This window comes from Galleria mellonella, unplaced genomic scaffold, assembly GCF_026898425.1.
Source record: "Galleria mellonella isolate WM207_F2 unplaced genomic scaffold, CSIRO_AGI_GalMel_v1 utg146, whole genome shotgun sequence".
Classification (NCBI taxonomy): Eukaryota; Metazoa; Arthropoda; class Insecta; order Lepidoptera; family Pyralidae; genus Galleria; species Galleria mellonella.
Genome location: NW_026441999.1, coordinates 5,868,046 through 5,891,250, shown reverse-complemented (window position 1 = coordinate 5,891,250; position 23,205 = coordinate 5,868,046). Strand labels below are relative to the sequence as shown.

General features: G+C 41.6%; 2 protein-coding genes across 3 annotated transcripts in view; one reads left to right on the top strand and one right to left on the bottom strand.

The window, feature by feature from the left end:
* LOC113514821 (sex peptide receptor) overlaps positions 1 to 23,205 on the top strand; it is a 386,799-nt gene that overhangs the window by 174,319 nt on the left and 189,275 nt on the right. The gene's annotated exons all lie outside the window — the stretch shown is intronic.
* On the bottom strand, positions 2,647 to 8,401 carry LOC128200050 (uncharacterized). Its single transcript, XM_052892036.1, has 2 exons — positions 5,183 to 8,401; positions 2,647 to 2,751 (listed from the first exon to the last, which is right to left on the bottom strand). Exons 1-2 carry the CDS (start codon positions 8,399 to 8,401, stop codon positions 2,647 to 2,649), a joined length of 3,324 nt encoding a protein of 1,107 aa, XP_052747996.1.

The window sequence follows — 23,205 nt, the reverse complement described above, 5'->3', positions numbered from 1 at the left end:
TACTCTACAGAATATAATATCCCATCCTTTGTTATTTACGAGAACTATAATGGTTTAATATTGCGTTACTTTATCATCTTACATCTTAATATAACTAGCTATAGCAAACTGCTTTACTCGTTTCAGTTGGGATGATTTGATTTGATTCAGCTTCATCTGTATATCAGTATTTGGTCTAGTTCACATCATCGTCATTATTTCAGCCGTTAACTGTCCACTGCTGAACGCTTGCCAGGTGCCATGGACATAACAGAGTATATATACTGTTTCGCCCATGATACCCCCCATGCGTTGCCATTCCTGAGGACTCAGGTGTTATTCCTCTGTACCCAGTAAATTCACGCCATATCCCACCCTTCAAACCGAAACTCAGCCATGCAAACACAAGTGCTTTACGGTTGAAACACAATTTTCCAAGTCGGTTTACAACTGACAGATTCATGAGGTAAAAAAAGATTTGAAGAAATCAAGCGAATTGAGAACCTCCTTTTTTTGAAGTTGGTAAAAAAGGTAAATTCTAATCATTTGAAGGTCTTTATGTGAACGAATGGAAAATGAAATAATCTAAAATCCTTAACAGGACCATAAAATAAAATGTGACCGACTTGAACATCCGTTGGAAACGGATATGTTCTCTTGATATATGTATCCTTAAAAAAAAATCACATATGATTCCATTATTAAAAATTCTATTTATACATTTTCTAACTAGTGTTGCTATGTATCTAAACGTTATATTACTCTGTGAAATACAGAGAATAATTAGATATAAAAAACGACTTCAAAGAAAGAGAAATAAATTGCCTGTATTATTTCTCCTGAATCTTAATCCTTACTTATATATTAAAAAGGTATATATTAGTATAATCACGTATATTCCAAGTAATGTTTATGTATTATATGTGTATTTCTCACATATTATGTGTATGTATAATTATTTTAATATATTACAATAATTACGTCACATCTGTTGCACCACCATTGCCTTTCATACGCTTTCTGTTTTTACCTAAAAGATAGCTGGTAGAGAATGCCATACGGCATTAAGCTTACCTCACAAAGAACCTCCTCACCTCAATAAAGAATAAATAATAAGAATAAATGAGTACAGAAGGGAAAAAAGTGTTAGGACACTTGATACGACACGACGAACTTATAAACATTATAATAGAAGGTAACATAAAAGGAAGGAGGGGAAGAGGGAGATCAAAGCATAGTTACATCAGGCAGATCAAGGAAGGTGTTGGTGTCGTGTCGTATCAAGAGGTGAAGAGACTCGCTGAAAATCGTAGTGAGTGGCAAGAGCTAGACTGACAAGAGCGCAACTCTTAAATAAGATAGATAGATAGATAGAAAAAACAAATAAATATGTATTCAATTTTATATTCACGTATATTTGGAATGAAGAATGAATTAGAGTACTGGTTATTTAATTAGAATTATTTTGTTTAATTCCGCTCCCGCCATTATTACCAGAAGTAAGTTAGCAGTAGACAATCTTCGAGTGTTGGCAGTCACACACATACTAATGGTAGCGGAATTAAACAAAGTAATTCTTCGTGAGAAGAAATAACCAGTGATATGGACTTCCGCAAGATAACACCTTGTTCAGTACAATAGGGACAGTAGAGTAGGTACATGCTGGTTATGCGGTAAAAATCGCAGATAAATCCTAGTTTACCTTGAAATAAATATCAAGAGTCTAAAATGACCGCCTTTTGTACTATACGATACTTATTGAAAAATCATCATCAAGTCCTGTAATATTGGTACAATAAAGTTTTAAATAAATAAATAAAATGTCAGTATACAAAAAAGTGGAGTGACGTCATGAAATGCATTGCAGGGAGTCAGTGGATGCAGGTAGCTCAGGACCGTTCTTTATGGCAGTCTATGGGGGAAGCTTATGTCCAGCAGTGGACGGATAATGGCTGAAATGATGATAATTATGATGATACAAAAAAAATATATACTATTTAATATTATTCATGAACAATCCGTACTTACTTACCCAGTAACCAGCCATAAGTTCTGTTACAAATGAAAATGCATTTTTTTTATGAAAAAATTTAATATTACCAGAATTTATACCTACATATTTATTAAAGTGAAAAAATGGCGCAAAATCGAAAGAAGTTTTTTAAAATAATAAACCTGTTCCAAATTTAAAATAATTAAAAACTTGAAACAAAGAAAAATTTTTAAATAACAGTATTTGTGGCCAGTCTTACTCTTTGACATTTCATATACACGATCACCGGACTGACAAATGTGGCAAACATATCGATATGCTAAACTAGAATACAAAATATCCAATCGGCTGCGGACTAAATATGGAACAAAGAGACTGAAATCCTATAAATTATTATATATATTATAACAAATGAAATTGTTTTCCAATTTTCATACCAATCTTATAGATTACTTCAGACAAGGCGGTATGGTCTAAATGACTTTAGACTGTCCACAAATTGGGCGAACATTATAAAAAAAAAAGTATTTGTGGCCAGACTAGTTACATAAACATCGAATCCGCAACCATTGAAATACGAAGTAAGATTAAACCGCCCACCACTAGGTCATCATATGATTAACCTACCCCGAAACGCTTCTCAGTTTCGTATCTCACGCAACACGTACCATCAGTCACGCGCGTCCACCTCCTCCCACACTGACGTATCGTTGTGACCCACCCGACCCCCGTTTCCTCGGACCACAACCGGCCACCGGGTATAAATCGTCTAAAATAAACTGCCACATCACATGATCATCGTTATAAAATGGCTAAGCGTAAGTCGGCTTGTGAGGTTGTGGTTCCGCAAGTTTTATTTTTAAAAAGAAAGTTCTTTATTCATCTTTAGTTTTTAGTATCTGCGTTATGTATTTATTTTATCAATTCTTCACCGATTTTGTTAAGAATTAAATACCTAATATTAATAGGTACATTACAATCTCGATCAAGATTCGATCCTGGGACCACACGTGCCCACCACTGCGCCATATTTAATACATTTTTACACAATATAAAAGAGGATAAAGGAAGAGATACATGTATAAGTTTCTACCCATCAGGGTCAAACGCCTTTGCGTTTGATACCCGGTTCTATTTGCATTCCTCGTAAGGTATTTAGTGTAAATATTATAAGAAGCTGACTGACTTAATGGTGAAGCCAGAGTCCTTCTTAAAACATCAACAAAAGTCAGATTGCAGTTGCCAACCCGTCTGCCAAGCATGGTAACTATTGGCAAACTCTCCCAATGGCGATGATTATGATGGTTGACTTCGAAATAAATTGGCGCAATTAAATTGAAATAGAAGCGACATCACGTTAAAGAACTGTCAAATAATAGTCATTATTAGGTTAATTTAACGTCAGAGGTTACTGAATTTAATTTTCATACAATATGAAGTAATAAAGAAAAAACGGACCAGCAAAAACAACGCATATTATTATACACTTATTCTAGTTATATAAAAAAATAAAAAAAAATTAATGTCGATGTAAACGAGTAGGGAACCCTAATACACCATCTGCCTGGGAACATACCTACCACAATAAAATGCCCATTTATTTTGGTATGTAGGTACAAGCTGAGACGAAAATATTTACTCTACTCATTTCAAGATCAAGGAAGCAGCATGCGTAATTCTGAGTAAACTAACAAAAAAGACGTATATATACTGTAAACTATATTATAGCGATCCTATTTATAATTTATTAAATTAACGAACGGTAATACATTACATATCATCATCATCATCATCATCATCGTCATCATCTCGGTCATTTCCTGTCCACTGCTGAACTGAACTGCCATAGCCCTCCCCCATAGACTGCCATAAGAAACGGCCCTGAGCCATACGATTCTTTGCAATGCATTTGATGGGGGGAAAGAGATTGTTAGTGAAAGGGTCTAACTGACTCATTATACTAGCAATACACCCTATCAGGTCGGCCTCCACGCGGTTCCCTTGGAAACCATCGTGGTTAATCGTAGTGGAATTGGTTACGATGACCTGCTTTAATCGTCACTTATCATCTATCACTGCTGCCCCGCCATTCCAATACAATTCCATTATTACCCGTTAAAAAAATGCATTTGATGTCGTCACGCCATCTAGTGGGAGGTCGTCCTACTCTGCATTTGCCTATACGGGATCGCCTCTCCACCATCGATTGTTGGTTCTTGGAGCTATGTGACCAGTCCATTGCCATTTCAACTTGCTTATCCTTAACTTTTAACATTTTAATAAGAAATAGGCAATCTTAGGCCAGAAAAAAATATGGGAGGATGATATAAAAAGAACAGCGGGAAAGTTGTGGTATAGATTAACGAAAGATAGAGAAAAGTGGAAGGATCTTGAGGAGGCCTATGTCAAAGGACAAGCTGGAAAAGTCGTTTAGAATTGTAGTGTTAAATGTTTGTAAAATGTAATACTTACAACAATAAAGGCTTATTATTATTATTTTTATTTAATTTGTTATATCTCTCATTTAGAGGTAGTTTTAGACACGGGCCAAAGCCAAGTGTTTTTGGAATGTCAGTTCAATGATAGGAACTTACGGACCAGGCGACATGTATTTAAAATTGCTGCTTTTTGGAGGAGTATATATGTGGAGGGTTGTATACATAATGTATGGAGACTTGTGTGTAAGGTTTTCGGGATAACACCTGTTGTAGATAAAACTATTGGTATTGTTTTTACTGTATGAACTCGCCATTGGGATTTTATTTCTATAGAAAGATCTGTGTATTTAGCTAGTTTTTCAGAGCGTGTTTTTGTCAAATTGTGTGTGTTGCATATTGCTATGTCTATAAAGTAAACTATTTTATTGTCTTTATCAAGAATAGTAATATCTGGTCTGTTATAATGTATTGTTTTATCTGTTATAATAGTTCGATCCCAGTACATTTTGTAACGTTCATTTTCTAATACTGCTGATGGTTGGTATTTATAATAAGCTATTTTTTCTGTTATTAAATTGTATGTAAATGCTAAATACTGGTGGATTATTGCTGCAACTTGGTCATGTCGGTGTTTGTAGTCTGTTTGGGCTATAGATTTACAGGCACCGGTTATATGTTGAATTGTCTCTGGAGCTTCATGACAACGGCGACAGATGTCTACTGAAATATTTGTGTGGGTGATATGCTTTTGGTAGTTTTTGGTGTTAATTACTTGGTCTTGGATTGCCATTGCAAAAGCCTCTGTTTCAGGAAAAAGATCTCCATGAATCAACCATGCATTCGATGCTTTTTTATCGACATGATGCTGTTGTAAATCCTTTTGATGTCTTCCGTGCAGTGACTTTTGCTGCCAGGTTAAAATCTTGTCCTTGTTGTCTGTTATTTTTTCATTCCCTTGAGTTGTCCTATCCCGCAAGTTTAAAGGCGTTAGTCGCATGTCTGTTTCTATAATTACTTTGTGGAGATTCGATTTCACTGCTCTTGTGTAGAAGTAATTTCTTAAGTTTGTAATCTGTTTGTTATGGAGATTGGTGATATCGCTTATTCCTCTTCCTCCCTCATGTCTTGGTAATGTTAATCTTTGTATACAGGATTTTGGATGGTGCTTGCGATGTGTAGTTAATGTCGTGTTTATGATTCGCTGCAGGTTTTTAAGATCTGTTTTAGTCCAGTTGATTATTCCAAATGAATAAGTTAATACAGGGATAGCGTAAGTATTGATGGCTTTAGTAAGGTTACGTGAATTCAGCTGAGAGCGTAATAATGCGTTTAATCTATGTTTAAATTTTTTGATTAAATCTTGTTTAACCTGTTTTTGGTGTATTTGGCGTGATTGTTGGAATCCCAGATATTTGTATGAACTGTGAGGGTCAAGTGGTTCTATCAAATCCCCCGAGTTTAGTTCATATTCAGCATTTATTATTTTACCATTGGAGATTGTGAGGCTTTTACATTTATCTACAGCGAATTGCATGCATATGTCATTAGAGAAAGTTTGTGTTAGATCTGCTAGCTTATGGAGTGTTTGTATATCATTACTGTAAAGTTTTATGTCGTCCATAAACATGAGGTGTGACAATTTTGTTTCGTTTTCATCTGATGATATTTTTAGTCCTGCGTCGGATTCATTGAGTATTTGGGAGAGTGGATTTAGGGCGAGGCAGAACCACAGGGGACTCAATGCATCTCCCTGGAATATGCCTCGCCTTATTGGAATGTCAGCAGTTTGTATAATATTACTACCGTTGATTAACTTTAATTTTGTTTTCCAGTGTTTCATAGTGGATTCTAGGAGTGCTATAATATTTGGATGAATTTTGTAATGGTGAAGGATATACAGAAGCCAGCTATGTGGTACAGAATCGAATGCTTTGCAGTAATCTATGTACATTACACTGAAATCTTTCTTTCTTAGGGAAACTATTTTCATTGCTATTGTGTCTATTGTTAACTGTTCTTTGCAGCCCCGACTATTTTTGCGACAACCCTTCTGCTCTTCACTCAAAATATTGTTCCTTTCGATGTGATTATATATTAAATTAGTGAGACATGATGTAACTATTTTATATATATTCTGTAAACATGTAATAGGTCGATACTTTCCTGGATCTTGGTGTTCCTGATCTTTAGGTATCATGTACGTTATGCCCTCCGTAACAAACTCTGGTATAGTGTCTGGGTTTTCTATAAAACTATTGATATGATTATGCAGTATTGGATGCAGTCTACTAAATTTTTTGTACCAGTAATTATGGATATTATCTGTTCCTGGAGCTTTCCAATTGTGCATTTTCTTTATGACATCATCGAAAACTTGTATTGGGACATGTTCATATTGCATGGCAGTAATCTTGTCCAAGAGTTGTGCGTTCGTTTTTATCCAGCCTGCAGCATCGTTGTGTGATACTGGGTTAGCCCAAATGTTAGACCAGAACCTATGTACGAGTAAGTCTTCAGCTGACGGCATTGTCACCGTTGATTGTGTGTTAGCACCTGTAGGTGTATTTTGTGTATTTAATGTGAGCTGTCTATAAAATTGCTTTTCGCTGTTAATGAATTGAGAATTTTGTTTTTTTCTTAATGTGCAGTTTACGTATCGCTTTAATCGACTTGTTGCAGCGTTTAATTTTTGTTTTAATGTATCTAAGACCTGATTGTCAGTAATGTTGGGTTCTTCGTGTTTAGTATGTATTTTATATGTGTTTTTGATATTGTCTATGTGTTGTTTCAATCTTCTACTTCTGTTACCCCTCATGTATTGTATCATCCTTCCAATGTCTCTTCTTAAATCTTCTATTTTTTTACGTAGTCTCTGTTGCCAGACTGGAGTATAGATGGTTTGGTGTATATCAGTTCTTTGTTCTTTGATTTTTGTCCCGTTGCAGATTGCTGCAGTAAAAGCCGCACAATATAGTGTCGTGTGTGTTTTTATGAAATTTTCATTTTCTGTTATTTGTTTCGACAATAGTTTTGTATTTATGTAGTTGATTATATATTTCAGCTTCCTAGAGACTTTTTGTTTTGGTATGTAAGGTCTTTCTGTAGGATTTGTATCTTTAAAACGGCTAAGTGTTTCTTCAAATTTAGCCATAATATGTAAATCTAACTGTGAGTTTGTATATGTGATCGATTTACTTCTATTGTAATAATGGTTATTAGTATCTGTCATCTGGTCGTTATCTTGGGAATTTATAGAGGTATTTTGTGAAATAGAAGTTTGAATCGTCTGTATGTTATTTGGTCTTGATGAATTTGTACTCGCACAAATCTGGTTTTCAAGACTAAGTTGTAAATTAGGTGTTGTTAAAACAGATTCTACTTCTCGTTTTATTTCTTCTAACCGTTGATCGGTAATATATTTATTTACTATAATTGCTCGACGTTGATCTGCAATTCGTTGTTCTGAAAGATGTTCTAATTGTGGGAATTGGTCTATTACACTTGCATGAAGCTGTTTACGGTATGCACATTTATTTGTTTCAAGCTGAGTGATTTTGTAATAAGATTTAATGATTGACTCATTCATATCGTTAGTCCAGTTGATTCTTCTAGATGAATTACGTGCAAAAGTTGTTTCAGGTAATAATTGGTTTTCTTGGTTAAGAATCTCTGAGACTTCTTTCCTCAGATCAGTTAACACAATGGATGGAAGGAGTTTATTCCTCAAAATTGCTCGTCGTTGGTTCCCTACACGCTGCTTTGATACTTTCATGTCAGGGTATTTTTCGACGAATTGTCTGTGTAACGGTTCTAGGTATCCTTTGACTTTTGTTTCTAATGCAGTTATTATGAGATAAGTGCGCCATATGAACATATTCATGTCTTTAGTCCACTTTTTTCGCGCACGAACTATGTCTGTAGTGGGCACAGGGTCCATAGCAGCAGCCTCCTGTGCAACATCTACTGACAGCGATGAATTTGATGATGACATTGTACTAGTGTTTTTGAATGAGTTTTTGCAAGTAAATGAGTAAGTTGAATGTATAGAACTATTAGAGGATGATAATGACGTTGATGATTGTGATCGTATGGCGGTATCGGCTGTATCTAACGAAGGAAATATGGACATATTACTAAACTATTATAATAATACTTTGAAAACATATACTTTCAAAATACACAAATATTTTGTATAATATCATATAGTGAAAATATCTAAACGTCTTAACAAATACATCTATAATATAAACAGGACAACGGTAAATAATACCTTTACGCGTCGATACCCGATATTTCCCAGTATTGGACAATGAGATCCCCAGGGCTGTCGTTAAACCACCGGGCAAATATTACTTTTCACTATATTTCCTTTTTCCGTTACAAATCAGCTTTTTTGTGCGTAAATATCTTTTGGAGTATTCCCATCGGTTACAAACGGAGTTGGAATGCAACAGAATAATCTATGGGGTCTTTTATATACATTTACCGATTATATGATATTACTTAAGATACTTACGTTCTTTGCTGTGTGGTTTCGACATGGAATGGGCCATCCCTTCGTTTCCCATGGGTGTCGTATGAGGTAACTAAAAAGACTTAACGTAAGAGCGATGGGCAGCGTCCTTCTTAACACATCTTCAAAACGTAACTCCGGTTGTCAATCCGCCTACCAAACGTGGCAAGTACTAGCAAACCCCTCATTTATGGGGAAGGCCTATGTGTAGAGGGTCTCAGTGGAAAATCATATTCTTAAGAGCAACAATACATATAATAAGTAGAGATACAAGACGAAACAACAATTTGAATAGAAATAAAAAACTTTAGAAAAAATTATATCAACATATATATGACTTAACCAAGACCAAGCCAGACTTAAATTTACATTGAAACTACAAAGAAGTTTCAATACTATGTTCAGCAGTGGACAGTTAACGGTTTATATAATTTTTTTTTATTTATTTATTTATTTTTAGATAACTTGGATCCATTTTTGTTAGTAAGTGTACTTAAAAACTGTGTTAATACTTAACCACTAATAATGATCTAGTCCTCTCGGCGAGCATTTTCACGAGAGGACTATCCAATTTATTAACAAACATGCTCAGTATACTGTTGCTACTCCCGCGTATTCGACGTAAAAACGAAGCTGTCTTTTTACGCCAGACTGCGTGAAAACTATCTGTGCGAGCGTCGGCAAACATCGCTGAGGCGCTACAGAAGCGCGGGAGCCGCAACAGCAACCTGGAATTATTATAAAATTGGATACGCAAGGCAATGCAGGCCCCCCGAGTATACCAGAACCACTGACTCGCCGAATACAATGATGCACAATACGCTTTAAATAGTGTTATTTTCACTGCATTTGTATATCGCGCAAATCGGCGATATCATATAATGACGACTATATCTTAATTTATTCTATAGCGTGGGTAGATTCTAAGTTTTACATATCGCTAATGACATCTATTCTAACTTGCCCCCTAGACAAATTACAAAATAATCTATCGACAAAATGGTTATCGTTCGCGAGTCTATGAGAGAGAATGAGACGATGACGTGCTTTGTCTTGTTCTTTCTCATGCGAACTGTTTTTTCTCATCTATCACCCTTCACTGGTGCTCCGCCAGCATATCCCGTTAGCGCAGGCGGGGTTACCATACCATTTTCACCTATCAAGAAAAAAAAACTTTTAGCTAAAATAACAGTTAAAAGTACTTTTGCCCAATGGAGTTGGTTAAAAGTACGTTTGATTAAGTGATTCCGACAAAAGTGCTTTTGGCTGGTTGTATCTATGTAATTATATTCGATTCCACCTTGTCTGGTGAGAGCTTTATATTGTAAAGAATTAGGCATGGGTAATATGAATACCGATTCGATATCTATATATTGGGTTCCTCAGAACATTGATAGCGGATAGGTCATCACTCGTTTCGATATCCTCCGTTTTGATTGGATATCTATTATTATTGGATATCTATTCCAGAGGGAGACTTTGTACAAAAGTGGTTTGCTTGGGCACCTCTGTCCCATTCGTGTTTCAACCGTGAAGCAGTTTTGTTTGCATGGCTGTGTTTCGGTTTGAACGGTGGGATATGGCGTGAATTTACTGGGTACAGAGGAATAACACCTGAGTCCTCAGGAATGGCAACGCATGGGGGGTATCATGGGCGAAACAGTATACTCTGTTATGTCCATGGTACTGCTCATGTCTATAGGCGACGGTTATCACTTTCCATCAGCTGGACCGTCAGTTTGTTTGCCATTCTAAGTTGTATAAAAAAATAGAATATAAAAGTCTGTTATTTGAAATTATTTTTTGGATAACAGACTTTTAATATATTCATAATCAGACCAATATATACATATTGGTTACTAAAATATATATATATTGCTATATATTATCCGCCCTTGTTAAGAATGAAAAATCAATACAATTGAATTAAGAACGACTCTTTTCTGAAGACTTTTAAAATAGCAGATCCTGAATACCCAAACTTTATAGGTTTAATTTACTAGTAATATATACCTTTGTACTAATTAAAAGCACTCTAGCTTCGGTTCCGCTTTATCGAATCGCTCACAAAGCGTTCACAAAGCCCTTTCAATGGAAGATGTCTAACAGAATTTTATTATTTGAGCCCTTGTTCAGTATCTAAACTATTTCTGTTACTTAAACTGAAATGTCTAGGTCATCATTTCTCAACTGAGGGGTCGCTGCTCTTGGGGGAGTCGCGTTTATTACTAGATGGGGTCGCAATCTATTGAAAAATAAGACCTCAAAAGACTTGTTGCGATACGCAGCTTTACCAATCCTTTTTTTATGCAACTTAGTATGGCAAACAAACTAACGACCCACCTGATGGAAAGTGGTAACCGTCGCCTATAGACATGAGCAGTACCATGGACATAACAGAATATACTGTTTCGCCCATGATACATCCCATGTGTTGAGGACTCAGGTATTATTCCTCTGTACACTGTAAATTCACTACCATATCCTACCCTTCAAATTGAAACACAGCCATGCAAACACAACTGCTTCACGGTAGAAACACGAATGGAACAGAGGTGCCCAAGCAAACCACTTTTGTACAAAGTCTCCCTCTGGTGTCCTAGGTGAATAGTTATTCGATTGAGCAATTCATGCGAATTTTTCGAATGATTTTCAAATCATTCGACTATTAATTTCATACACTATACGTTTTTATAATAGCTAAAATATTAGAAACGAACGTAAATGACTTTGTTTTGCTCGTCACTTGTTATCTCCTATTGTTAAGATAGTGGTGTGGTAGCATTCAGATTCGCACTCCGTTAGTTTAACGTAGTTAAATAACAAAAATTTATTATTAAACGTATAAATTAAATATTAATTAAAATTGTATTATAATTTCATAATGACGGGGTCGCAAGAATTTTTACTTAATTTTTTATCTTTTTCGTGGGTCGCTACATAAAAATGGTTGAGAAACAATGGTCTAGGTATTGATGTAATCTGTCACAATGGAACTTAATGGAATGATAACCAGGTTTAGAAGAGATTGTCACAGAGATACTTGCTAAATTAAATTAGTAACAAATCTAAACCTTAATATAATTAATCAATTATTTACTAGTTCTATTGAAAATCAGCAGACTGTCTTATTAGAAGCATTAAAGTTAATATCATAGTAAACTATCTTGGGGCTTTCTCCCATTGTTTAAATTGTTACTAATGGGTTTTTTAAATGGGTGATAATGGAATGGTAATCCCGCCTGCGCTATCGGTATACGCTGGCGGGGCACCAGTGAGGGATGATAGGTTGGACGATGAAAGCAGTTCAGTTAGCTCGTCATGACGAATTCCACTAGAATTAACCACGATGGTTTCAAAGGGGTACTGCGTAGAGGTCGACCTGATACAGTGTATTGCAAGCAATAGGTCAGTTAGACCCATTACTAACTGTGATGTACTCATTAAAGTTGAGACTGCAAGTCCCCCCGCTCCGGCCACTCCTCTGGGTGACGTCCGGGCGGGTGGTCGTGTGAGTCGCATTGTGACATGTTATTGTTTATTATTTCCTACACCTACCTACCATACCAGGAGGACAGCACACTAACAATCTCTTTCCCCCATTAGTAATGGGGTTTAATTGTCCATTAGTTCGAACTCCACGCGGTTCCTCCAGGAATCTATCGTGGTTAATTCTTGTGGGATACATCACTATGGGCTAACTGATCTACTTTCATCCTTACCTCTCACTGGCACCATATGCCGATAGCGCAGGCAGCGTTCTAGTTCCATTGTTACCCATTATAAAAAAAAGAACCAAGTCTACAAATGTTTAAATATTGCATATTTATTTTATGTAGCCAAAAGTGGAAATTGTAACTGTATATTTAAAAGTTTTATAAAAAGATTTTTATTTTTTGTATTAATATTGGATGTACATTTCATATTTCATACAAATATGTGCAGTCAATTAATCGTAATTAATGAACAAATTTTGCATATTTGTATGAGAACGTTGGACAAACATTCAAACTTTGCATTTAAATTTGGAATTATTATTATATCAATAGGATTATAAATGTTGTAGACTCACGGGTTCTCAAAGTGAGTGCAAAGTCAAGGAGGTCATGGTAATCTAGATGCGTTGGGTAGTTTTTTATGATACTTGAGTACAATGGCAAACAAGCTTACGAAGCTGATAAAGAAAAACTAATTAAATATAAATAAAAAAAATGTTGCTCGTATTTAAAAGATTTAAATAACTCAGACGTGCTGAAGAAGGGCCAAATTAAAAGTACCCGTAACCGACGAGCGTGTATGACAAGATTGATGAATGTGGAAGAAGCGAAAGAGGTTTGTTTGAATCGAAGCATTTGGCGTTCCATTGTTTCTGCCTACCCTAATGGGAGACAGGCGTGACAGATATGTATGTATGTAAATAACTCAGAGAACTAGGAAGAGGGCTGTATTCGGAGTTTCTTTGCGTTAAAGTATCCGAAATGAAGATATCGGCAAAAAAACCAAAGTGACCGATATAGCCCGAAGAATATGTAAGTAAATATATGGGGGTGTTGGTGGCACTGTACTGGTCACATAGTTCGATGAATCGACAACCAATGAGGAAGAAAATTTCTTGAGTGGCGACCCTGTGTGGGCAAATGCAATGTAGAACGATCCACCACCTACTTAGATGGAGTAATGACTTCAAATGCATTGCAGGAAGTCAGTGGATGCAGGAGCTCAAGACCGTTTCTTATGGCAATCTACAGGGAAGGTCTATTTTTAACAGTAACCAGAGTTTCCTCTGAGTGACTTTGTACAAAAGTCGATTGCTTGGGTACCTCTATCCTATTCGTGTTTCTACCGTGAAGCAGTTGTGTTTGCATGGCTGTGTTTCAGTTTGAAGGGTGGGATATGGCGTGAATTTACAGGGTACAGAGGAATAACACCCGAGTCCTCAGGAATGGCAACGCATGGGGGATGTCATGGGCGAAACAGTATGTATGTGTAGTGTTATGTCCATGGTACTGCTCATATCTATAGGCTACGGTTACCACTTTCCATCAGGGGGGCCGTCAGCTTGTTTGCCATTCTAAGTCGTATATTAAAAAAAAAGTGGACAGATAATGACTGATATGATGATGATGATGATGATGAATAAAAGCGTAAATGGAAATGAAAAAGGTTTAGTTACCAACGCTGCGAACGCAGTGTTATTTTTTTTAGGAAAACCAGATTCACATAACTTTGAGAACCTCTGGCGTAAAGTAACTCCTAAAAGAAATTATATTAATGCGAAGTCAGACGTATTCAAACTCCAAAGTTGAAAGTCAAGTTTTTTTTTTTGTATAAAAGGACGGTGTATGCAGACCCCTGAGCTCAATACGAATTATTCTTTATTACACTTTAATAAGAGGTCTTCTTATATTTGACGTGTGCTTCGACTAATAACTATGGATTTTTTAAGAACTTCACTTGACTTACTTATCAGAAATTTTCAATAAGTTACTATAAGTAAGTATTTTAAGTATTTTATAATATAATTGTAAGAATGGAAGTCTGTATATTGAGTTGTTTGTAAGCAACTTACAAATGATATTTCTCAATTCGTCAATTTTCTTTCTGTGACGCCATGTTTTTTATCAACTTCTGAACGGTGTGGACTGCCGTTCGGTGAGCGTGGACTGTAGGGGCGTTGGTTCAGGCTGGAGTGAAACACAGGGATTACTATTCTGAAGCCTCCGGTACCGTCTGAAGAGAGTATTTTTTCTTCTTGTCCTATTTCTTCTCGAGTGTAGTGCGTCGCTGCCCGGAAGCGAATGCCGCTCGACGGGAGGCGGCCTATCTTTATACCCGCCCGCTCGCACGATAACGTTTCCAACTCGCGATAGCGATCTGTGCGAGCGGGACGGGGCGAAAATGAACGAGACGCGTGTCTCTTCAGATCGGTACTCTATAGCGTCTATTTATTTATTTTATTTCAATTTACAATTTCTTAATTCTATTTATTGTTACAATTTCTATTCGTAGGTAATAACGACAACACGCAAAGGAATACTTTATTTAACTTACACTATCTTAAATCTATGCAAATCTATATAAAATAACAGAATACAAAACGATTAACTAGGACTTAACAACTATAAATTACGATATATACAAATAATGTCGCGAACATAATCTCCCGCCGCAGCTCTCGTAGCTGGAGTTAACTCGTGTTCGCGTCGCTCGATGTCGATGTGGGCAGTATGATCAGCTTCTTAGTGGGTCGCCGTAGGATGCCCTTGTTCGTCCGCACGTCGACCGCTCGGATCTCGCCGTCTGGTCCAGGGTAGGTCGCCACCACCACGCCTCGCGGCCACGTGTTGCGAGGCAAGGTCCCATCAGCTATTAGGACCAGGTCGTCCATTTTGATGGCTCCGTGTGTAGCTCGGGGCTCCCGCCGGTGTTGCAACTCGGGTAGGTACTCCTTCACCCACCGGTTCCAGAAGCAGTCAGCTAGCCTCTGGCTGGCACGCCACTCCTTGTGTCCCGCCGCGTCGCTCTCTGTGAAGCTGCCTGGCAGTGGGACGCGCGATGGACCGCCCAATATGAAGTGATTGGGGGTTAGGGCGCTGTCGTCGTCTGCCGATGTTGACACGTGGGTTAGCGGTCGACTATTGAGGGTGTGCTCGACCTCGACCAGCAGAGTGTGGAGGACTTCTTCCTTGGGCGCCCGCTCGTTCAACGTAGCGGCTAGTGCGGTCTTCACGCTACGCACCAGCCGTTCCCACGCACCTCCCATGAAGGGTGCGCTCGGGGAATGTAGCGCCACCGGATGAAATGGACTGATGACTCTTCTTGGATGGCTTCCTCGGCTGCTTTCTTCAGTTCGACGTCAGCACCTTTGAGGTTGGTGCCTTGGTCGGACCATAGCTCAGTAGGACACCCTCTGCGGCTTATGAAGCGCCGCAGGGCCATTATGGCGGAGTCCGTGCTGAGGCTGCCGGCGATTTCTAGGTGGACTGCGCGCGTCGTTAGGCAGGTGAAGAGCACTCCGTACCGTTTCTGGCGAGTGCGGCCCACTGTCACGGTCATAGGCCCGAAGTAGTCTAGGCCGGTGAACGTGAACGGTCGTTGATGATGCGCCAGCCTGCTCTGTGGATGGTTGCCCGTTGACGGCTGCGCCGGTCTTGCTCTTCGTAGGCGGCACAGCTGACACCTCTTCAGTTCACTGCGGACGGCGTGTCGTAGGCGCAACACCCACAAGTGTTGTCGCACCTCGTTCGTGGTGATCTCGAAGCCGCCGTGGTGAAGTTTCCGATGCACCCATGCGATGTATAGGCGCACCCAGGCGTGGTTTCCGTCGACGATGGGGGGCTCTCGTTGCTCGGCTGACAGATCGGCGGCGGCTGCTATCCTCGATCGAAGTCGCAGAATGTCGTTGTTGTCTATGACGACCGACAGCTGTATGAGTCGACTGGATGACGGCAGCTGTTTCCCATGTTTCAATGCTGCGATTTCGTCGCCGAACGCCTCTTGTTGTATCGCGCGAATCCATAGCCGTCGCGCGCGATCGAGGTAGTGTGTGTCTATGGGGATGAAACACACAGATGGACTATTGCTGTTCTTGATTTTCATCTTCGTCTTCTCTCTATCGACTTTCTTCGTGCGGGTCCAAGTGGGGTCGGCGCTCTCTTTCTTCTTGTTTCTCTTTCGGATAGCGGTACAGCGTTGACTGGTCGGTCGCAGGAGGTCGATGAACTGCAACACTCGTGCTGAACTGCGAACAAGTTTCAACCAATTAGAAAAACGTGACGGATCGGGTAATGCTATAGACAACTGCGTCGCGTTCTGTAGCTTGTGTACGCGTTCTTCTCCCGTTTCCGCTTGACTATCGTCGCTCGTACTATCTTCACGCGGCCACTGCTCTTCGGGGAGGTACAGGAAGTCCGGCCCACGGAACCATCTATGCTGCGAGCCGAAGTCCGTCGGTGGGTCGCGTGTGGCGTCGTCTGCTACGTTGTGCCGCGTCGGTATCCATCTCCACTCGTTCGTCTTCGTTTCTTCGACGATCTCGGCGACTCTATGCGCGACGAACGGCTTGTATGCGCGAGGACCGGTGCGTAGCCATGCGAGCACGGTGCGTGAGTTCGACCAGTATACTCGGCGAGCGGGCTTCAGGTCGTGTTCTTCGACTGCCGTGCGCGATAGGCGACACCCGAGGACGGCCGCTTGCAGCTCCAGTCGCGGTATCGTGGTCACCTTGCTGAGTGGGGCCACTCGTCCCTTTGCCGCGATCAGCGACACGTGGACCTCGCCGGTCGCGCTTACGGCCCGCCAGTACACGGCACAGGCGTACGCGTCCGAGCTGGCGTCGACGAATGTATGCAGCTCCGCTGTATCGGCCGTGGCTACCTCCGGGTAGCACCGCGGCACCTCCAGCGCGGACAGCCGTCGCACGTGGTCCATCCAGCTCCGCCAGGCGTCCGCTTCCCGTGGTTGCAGCTCGGTGTCCCAGTCGATACCGGTACGCCACGTCTCCTGCAATATCTTCTTCGCCTGTATGGTGATGGGAGTGGCGAGGCCCAGTGGATCGAACAGCGACATGATTGCTCGTAGCGCTTCCCTCTTCGTCGGCGTCTGTTCCCCGCTAGCTATCTGTGGCGGAAGCTTGTGTCCGTTGAAGTTGAAGCCTAAGGTGTCTTCAGAAGGTCGCCATACCATCCCCAGTATCTTCTCCGCGTCGAGTTGTACCACGCTGTCCCCGCCGGTGTCGGAGAACGCGGCGCGCACTTGATGCGAGTTCGACGCCCACCGTTGGAGATAGTAGTTGGCTCGACCGTGGATCTGTGCGACCTGTCTTGAGACGCGTACGGCTTGCTCTTCCGTGTCGAAGCTGGCGAGGTAGTCGTCGACGTAGTGGTTCATGACCACCGCCGTTGCTGCCTCCGGGAACTCTTCCTTGTACTGTTCTGCGTTCTTGTTCTTGACGTAGATCGCTGTACACGGTGACGATGTTGCGCCGAATATGACACTCTTCATCCTATATTCCACAGGTGGACCCTCTCGTCGATCTCCTCGCCACAGGAACCGTTGCATGTCCCTATCTTCTTCCCGTATGGTGACCCGCATGAACATGTCCTTTATGTCCGCCGTGACCGCCACCCGTCGTTGCCGGAACCGCATGAGGACCCCCGGTAGCGATTGAAGTAAGTCGGGGCCCGGCAGCAGCATGTCGTTCAAACTGATGCCCTTCGTCTTGGCTGCTGCGTCGTGCACGATCCGCAGTTTCCCCGGTTTCTGCGGGTTGATGACGGCGAAGTGTGGCAGGTACCACACCCGTTGGGAACTCCGTGGCGGGGCGACTTCGGCATACCCGTTCTTGAGTAGCGTGTCCATTTGTTGTTCATACCTCTTCTTAATTTCTTCATTCTTGTCGAGTTTCCTTTCGACCAGTTGGAGACGTCGCATTGCCGATTCGTAGTTGTCCGGCGGCACAGGGTCGTCCTTCTTCCATAATAACCCCGTCTCGTATCCTCCCGCCGGTAACGGACGAGTTTTCTCTTCTAAAATGCGTAGGGCGCGACGTTCCTCTTCGTTGTAGGACCTCTTCGGTGCGATTCCCAGCGATTCGAGCGCGAAATGTTGCTTCATCATTTCTTCCATCGATTGTTCCTCTTCATGTGTCGTCACTATGTGGCTGATTCTATGCACCTGCTGTCTTGTCCTGCCGCGACTCGTACCGTGCAGTACCCATCCCAGGTCGGTGAGTGATGCGACCGGCTGCGTGTCGGATCCTCTTCTGACTTCGTGGGCCAGCAGTAGGTGCCAGTTGTCTTGCCCCAGCAGTACCGTCGGTTTGCCCTCTTCGTAGACCAATTCCCTCTCTATGTCCCGCAGATGTGGACAGCCCTTGATGACGCTGCGTGGTACCGACTGCGGTGATAACTGCAGTCTGTCCATCGTCCGTGCCCCCACTGTGTATTCTTGTGAATTCCGCCCGCGGATCTTGAAGTGAACACGCGTCGATTGAGCTGCGTTGATCCGTGCCCCGGCCACACCTTCCATGTAGAATGGTGCGGGGGGACCCGTAGCACCGATTCGCTCCGCCACCGTCGTCTCGATGATGGTGCAAGTCGACCCGTCGTCCAGTAGCGCGTAGGTGTCGCACGTTCCCGTGGGACCGGTGACTCGTATCGGCAGGATCTTCAGGAACGCGATCTTGTCGTTTTCCCTTGCCGATGCGGTGACTGCGGCGGACTTGTCCTCGACGACGTGTGTCGTTACTTCATTCTCCGGCTGTTGTCGCGTGGTGTGCAGCAGAGGGTGATGAGTCTGCGTGCACTCATCTACTCCACATCTCTTGCTCTTGCAGGCGTGGCGAAATCTTCTCACTTTGAGGCAACGGAAACACAGCCTATGAGTCTTCGCTAACTCCCATCTCGCCGATGTGTCTGCTTCCTTCATCGTCTTGCAGTCCGATGGAGCGTGTCCCTCTCGTCGACACATCGGGCACGGTGGTGTAGCGGGTTTCTCCTGCGTCGTGTATGTCTTCGCCGTCTTCCTAGGAGCGGACTCCCGCCGGTCTTCGGACGGTATCTCCTCGGCGGGGGCGAAGTTTCCACATCGTGCGGCGGTCCTTTGCAGGAACTGAGAGAGTGTTATGAGGTCCGGTTGTCCCTCCGGTTGGTCGTTGGCGAAATCGTAGTACTTGAAGCGTAGTACCGACGGCATCTTCTCTGTGACGTTTCTCACTATTTCTTCGTTGTAGAGGTAGTGACTCTTGTTCAGCGCTCGTATCGTGGCGACGACGTTCTGCACCTTGCTTGCGAAGAGGCAGACGTCTCTTGCGTTGTCCGAGAGTCGTGGTAGCGCGCGGAGTTTGTTCAGTTCGGCTGTGACGAGTGCTCCAGGGCGGCCGAACCTCGCGGCTAACATCTTCATCACTTCTTCTGCGGTCGTAGACCCGACGAATAGGGAGCGTGCCGCGTCCTTTGCGGCCCCTTCAAACTTCTGCGCAGTCTTGCTAGGTTCTCTTGTTCTGTGAGTTGACTTGCGCTCTCTTCATAGGCCATCTTCCATGGTAACCACTCGCTCGACGATCCATTGAAGACTGGCAACTCGGTGACTCTTGACGCTGTGGAGGGCAGTATGTTGCGAGCGGCCATCTGCATGGCGATCGCAAACTCATTGCAATCGATGCCCACCTTCAGCACCGGTTCTTCTTTCTTCATCGACTGCATCGCTGCTGCTATCGTAGGCATGGCGGCATGTGGGTCAACGTGGCGTGCGTGGTCCCGGTGAAGTGCGTCGCTGCTCGGCTGTGGCGGCGGCGCTCTCGAATCCTCTTCAACGGGTCTCGATGGGACGAACCCCTGACGCTTGCCGGTGACTTCTTCTATCTCTGGTACATGCGGCTCCATCGTGAGTGCCAGCGTGCTTCGATGAACCCAATCCGACGTTCGTTCTCTTCTGACGGTAGCGTTGTCGTCTTCTATTTCCTCGTCGTCTTCCGATTCGGCTTCCAGGGCGGCGACACGTGCAGCGGCCAATTCCACCTCCTTTCGAAGTAGCTCCTCCCGTGCCTTGGCCAGAGCCTTCTTCTTCTGCGAGGCCGTGGTGCGAACCGTGCGTGCCGTGCCGTGCTTCGGTTCCTTCTTCCTTGCTGTCTCCTCTGTCGTTCCTGTGGCTTCGGTAGTCTCCGTGGCTCCTGTGGTCGTCGTATCGCCGGACGTGTTCGTAGTCGATGTGGTGGCGGCGGTAGACGACGTGGCAGCGACAGAAGGCATTCTGACAGCCGCAGACGACGTGGTGGCAGCAACGGACGGCGTGGCAGCGACGGACAGCGTTCCGGCGGCCGTAGTCGACGTGGTGGCGGCGGACGTTGTGGCTTCGGTGACGGCGATTTTTTGTTGCGACGACTTCATGTTTCTCGTAGTCGGCATTTCAGCGATCCGGCTTCAGAATGGTCTTCCTCCAGCGATCCGGCTTCTCGATGTACCAACGGTGTTCCTCCAGCAATCCGGCTTCTCGAAGGACCACGATGAACGGTGTGGACTGCCGTTCGGTGAGCGTGGACTGTAGGGGCGTTGGTTCAGGCTGGAGTGAAACACAGGGATTACTATTCTGAAGCCTCCGGTACCGTCTGAAGAGAGTATTTTTTCTTCTTGTCCTATTTCTTCTCGAGTGTAGTGCGTCGCTGCCCGGAAGCGAATGCCGCTCGACGGGAGGCGGCCTATCTTTATACCCGCCCGCTCGCACAATAACGTTTCCAACTCGCGATAGCGATCTGTGCGAGCGGGACGGGGCGAAAATGAACGAGACGCGTGTCTCTTCAGATCGGTACTCTATAGCGTCTATTTATTTATTTTATTTCAATTTACAATTTCTTAATTCTATTTATTGTTACAATTTCTATTCGTAGGTAATAACGACAACACGCAAAGGAATACTTTATTTAACTTACACTATCTTAAATCTATGCAAATCTATATAAAATAACAGAATACAAAACGATTAACTAGGACTTAACAACTATAAATTACGATATATACAAATAATGTCGCGAACAACTTCAAAAAGGAAAACATTCTCAATTCGGTGGTGCTTTTATTTATTTATTTATTTTACATTTTATTGCACCAAGTAAAAAGAAAAGTAACAAATACAGTAAATAATAATGAGAAGTGAGGTACAAAAGGCGGCCTTATCGCTAAGCAATCTCTTCCAGACAACCTTTGGGTAGAGGACATTGAGAAAAAGACAAAGGGTAGGTGACGCACTATTATGTAGATATTATCACATACAAACATATACACACACACACACATATATATATATATATATATATATATATATATATATATATATATATATATATATATATATATATACACTACATATACACAAACAAATATATACATATACTTAATAGCACATACAACAGAAGAAAATGATGGAGGAAAATAAAGAGAGAACACAGGAAAATAGTACTAGAGGGAAAGGTAGTAGGATTTAACAGACTTTACTTTTATGTTTGTTGCCTTATATCTTCGTCAGTTGTATTATTAATTTGAAAAATGCTTTTTTTGTCTCTATATCCTATACTTTAAGACTGGTCCCATAGTAGTTTTATGAAAATCGGCTCAGTAGTTGAGTTTTTAGATCGCAATTTTTGGTCGTACTGTAGAGCACGATTTTAAATTATTGCTTGTTTTGAACCGATTCTGATGATTCATTTTACATTAAATAACCTAAAATAACAGATTTTTCATTCTGTAACTGACTCTTATTCTGATTCATGCACGCAAAGAAGCGGGATACAACTAGTAATTATTATAAATATGAAGGTAAGTTGATTTGTTACCTCTTAGCGCGTTCAGAATAACGAAAAAAAAAAACAGATAAAGAAAAACATAGAATCAATGGATGAAGATGAAGTTCATCCACCTTTACTTAATTTAAAAAAGGAACAAAGATTCCTACCTTTGGTCAAACTGTCAATTAATCAATACTTCTATAGTTTTCTTTCAGCTTCTCAAATTTTTACTGTAAAAGATCCCTCTATGGGATAAGTCCGCCATTGTATATTATATTATACCTTTTTAATGAGTCAATTGTAAAATAAGTTCAATAAAGATTTTACAATACAATCCAATACATAATTCGCGCGATCTATTTAGTATATACACGGTCAATTTGGGATAAGTACATAGGCTATTATAGACGCGGATAAAGTCACGGGTAAAAGCTAGTAAATAAATAAATAAATAAGTAAATCATGCTGACTCTAATTTCCTAACTGTGAATTCTGCGGTGGGCCGGGCTATGGAATGATTGAACGTTACTGGATGCCTTGTTCATCATACTCGTAAACGAATTTCGCTTGTAAGGTCTCATCAAGATTAATAATGATTATTTGATTACACCTCTATTTACATACAACTAATATTATATATATAATAAAATCGTAACTGCTTGCTGTCTGTCTGTACATATAAAAAACACTATTACAGTATCCACTGACTCGTCGTCACACCATCTCGTGGGAGGGTCGTCCTACACTGCGTTTACCTGTACGAAATAGCTACTCAAAAACATTTGTTCTCCATGGGTTGTCGGTTCTTCAAGTTATATGACCAGCCCACTGCTACTTCAGCTTGCTTATCCTTCGCGCTATGTCGATCACTTCGGTTCCATTTCAAATGTCCTTGTTTCAAATTCTATCGCGCAAAGTAAATCTGAGCACAACCTTCTCTATAGCTCGCTTAGTAACTTGGAGCTTGGAGCTTTTTTTTTATACAACTTAGAATGGCAAACAA

What these genes read in the sequence shown, in the direction of transcription:
- LOC128200050 (XM_052892036.1), bottom strand. Translation starts at nt 8,401, where the DNA reads ATGTCATCATCAAATTCATCGCTGTCAGTAGATGTTGCACAGGAGGCT. An exon ending in CAATGGCAATCCAAGACCAA is followed by an intron (nt 2,752 to 5,182) that starts GTAATTAACACC and finishes GTGATGTGGCAG; the next exon opens with TTTATTTTAGACGATTTATA.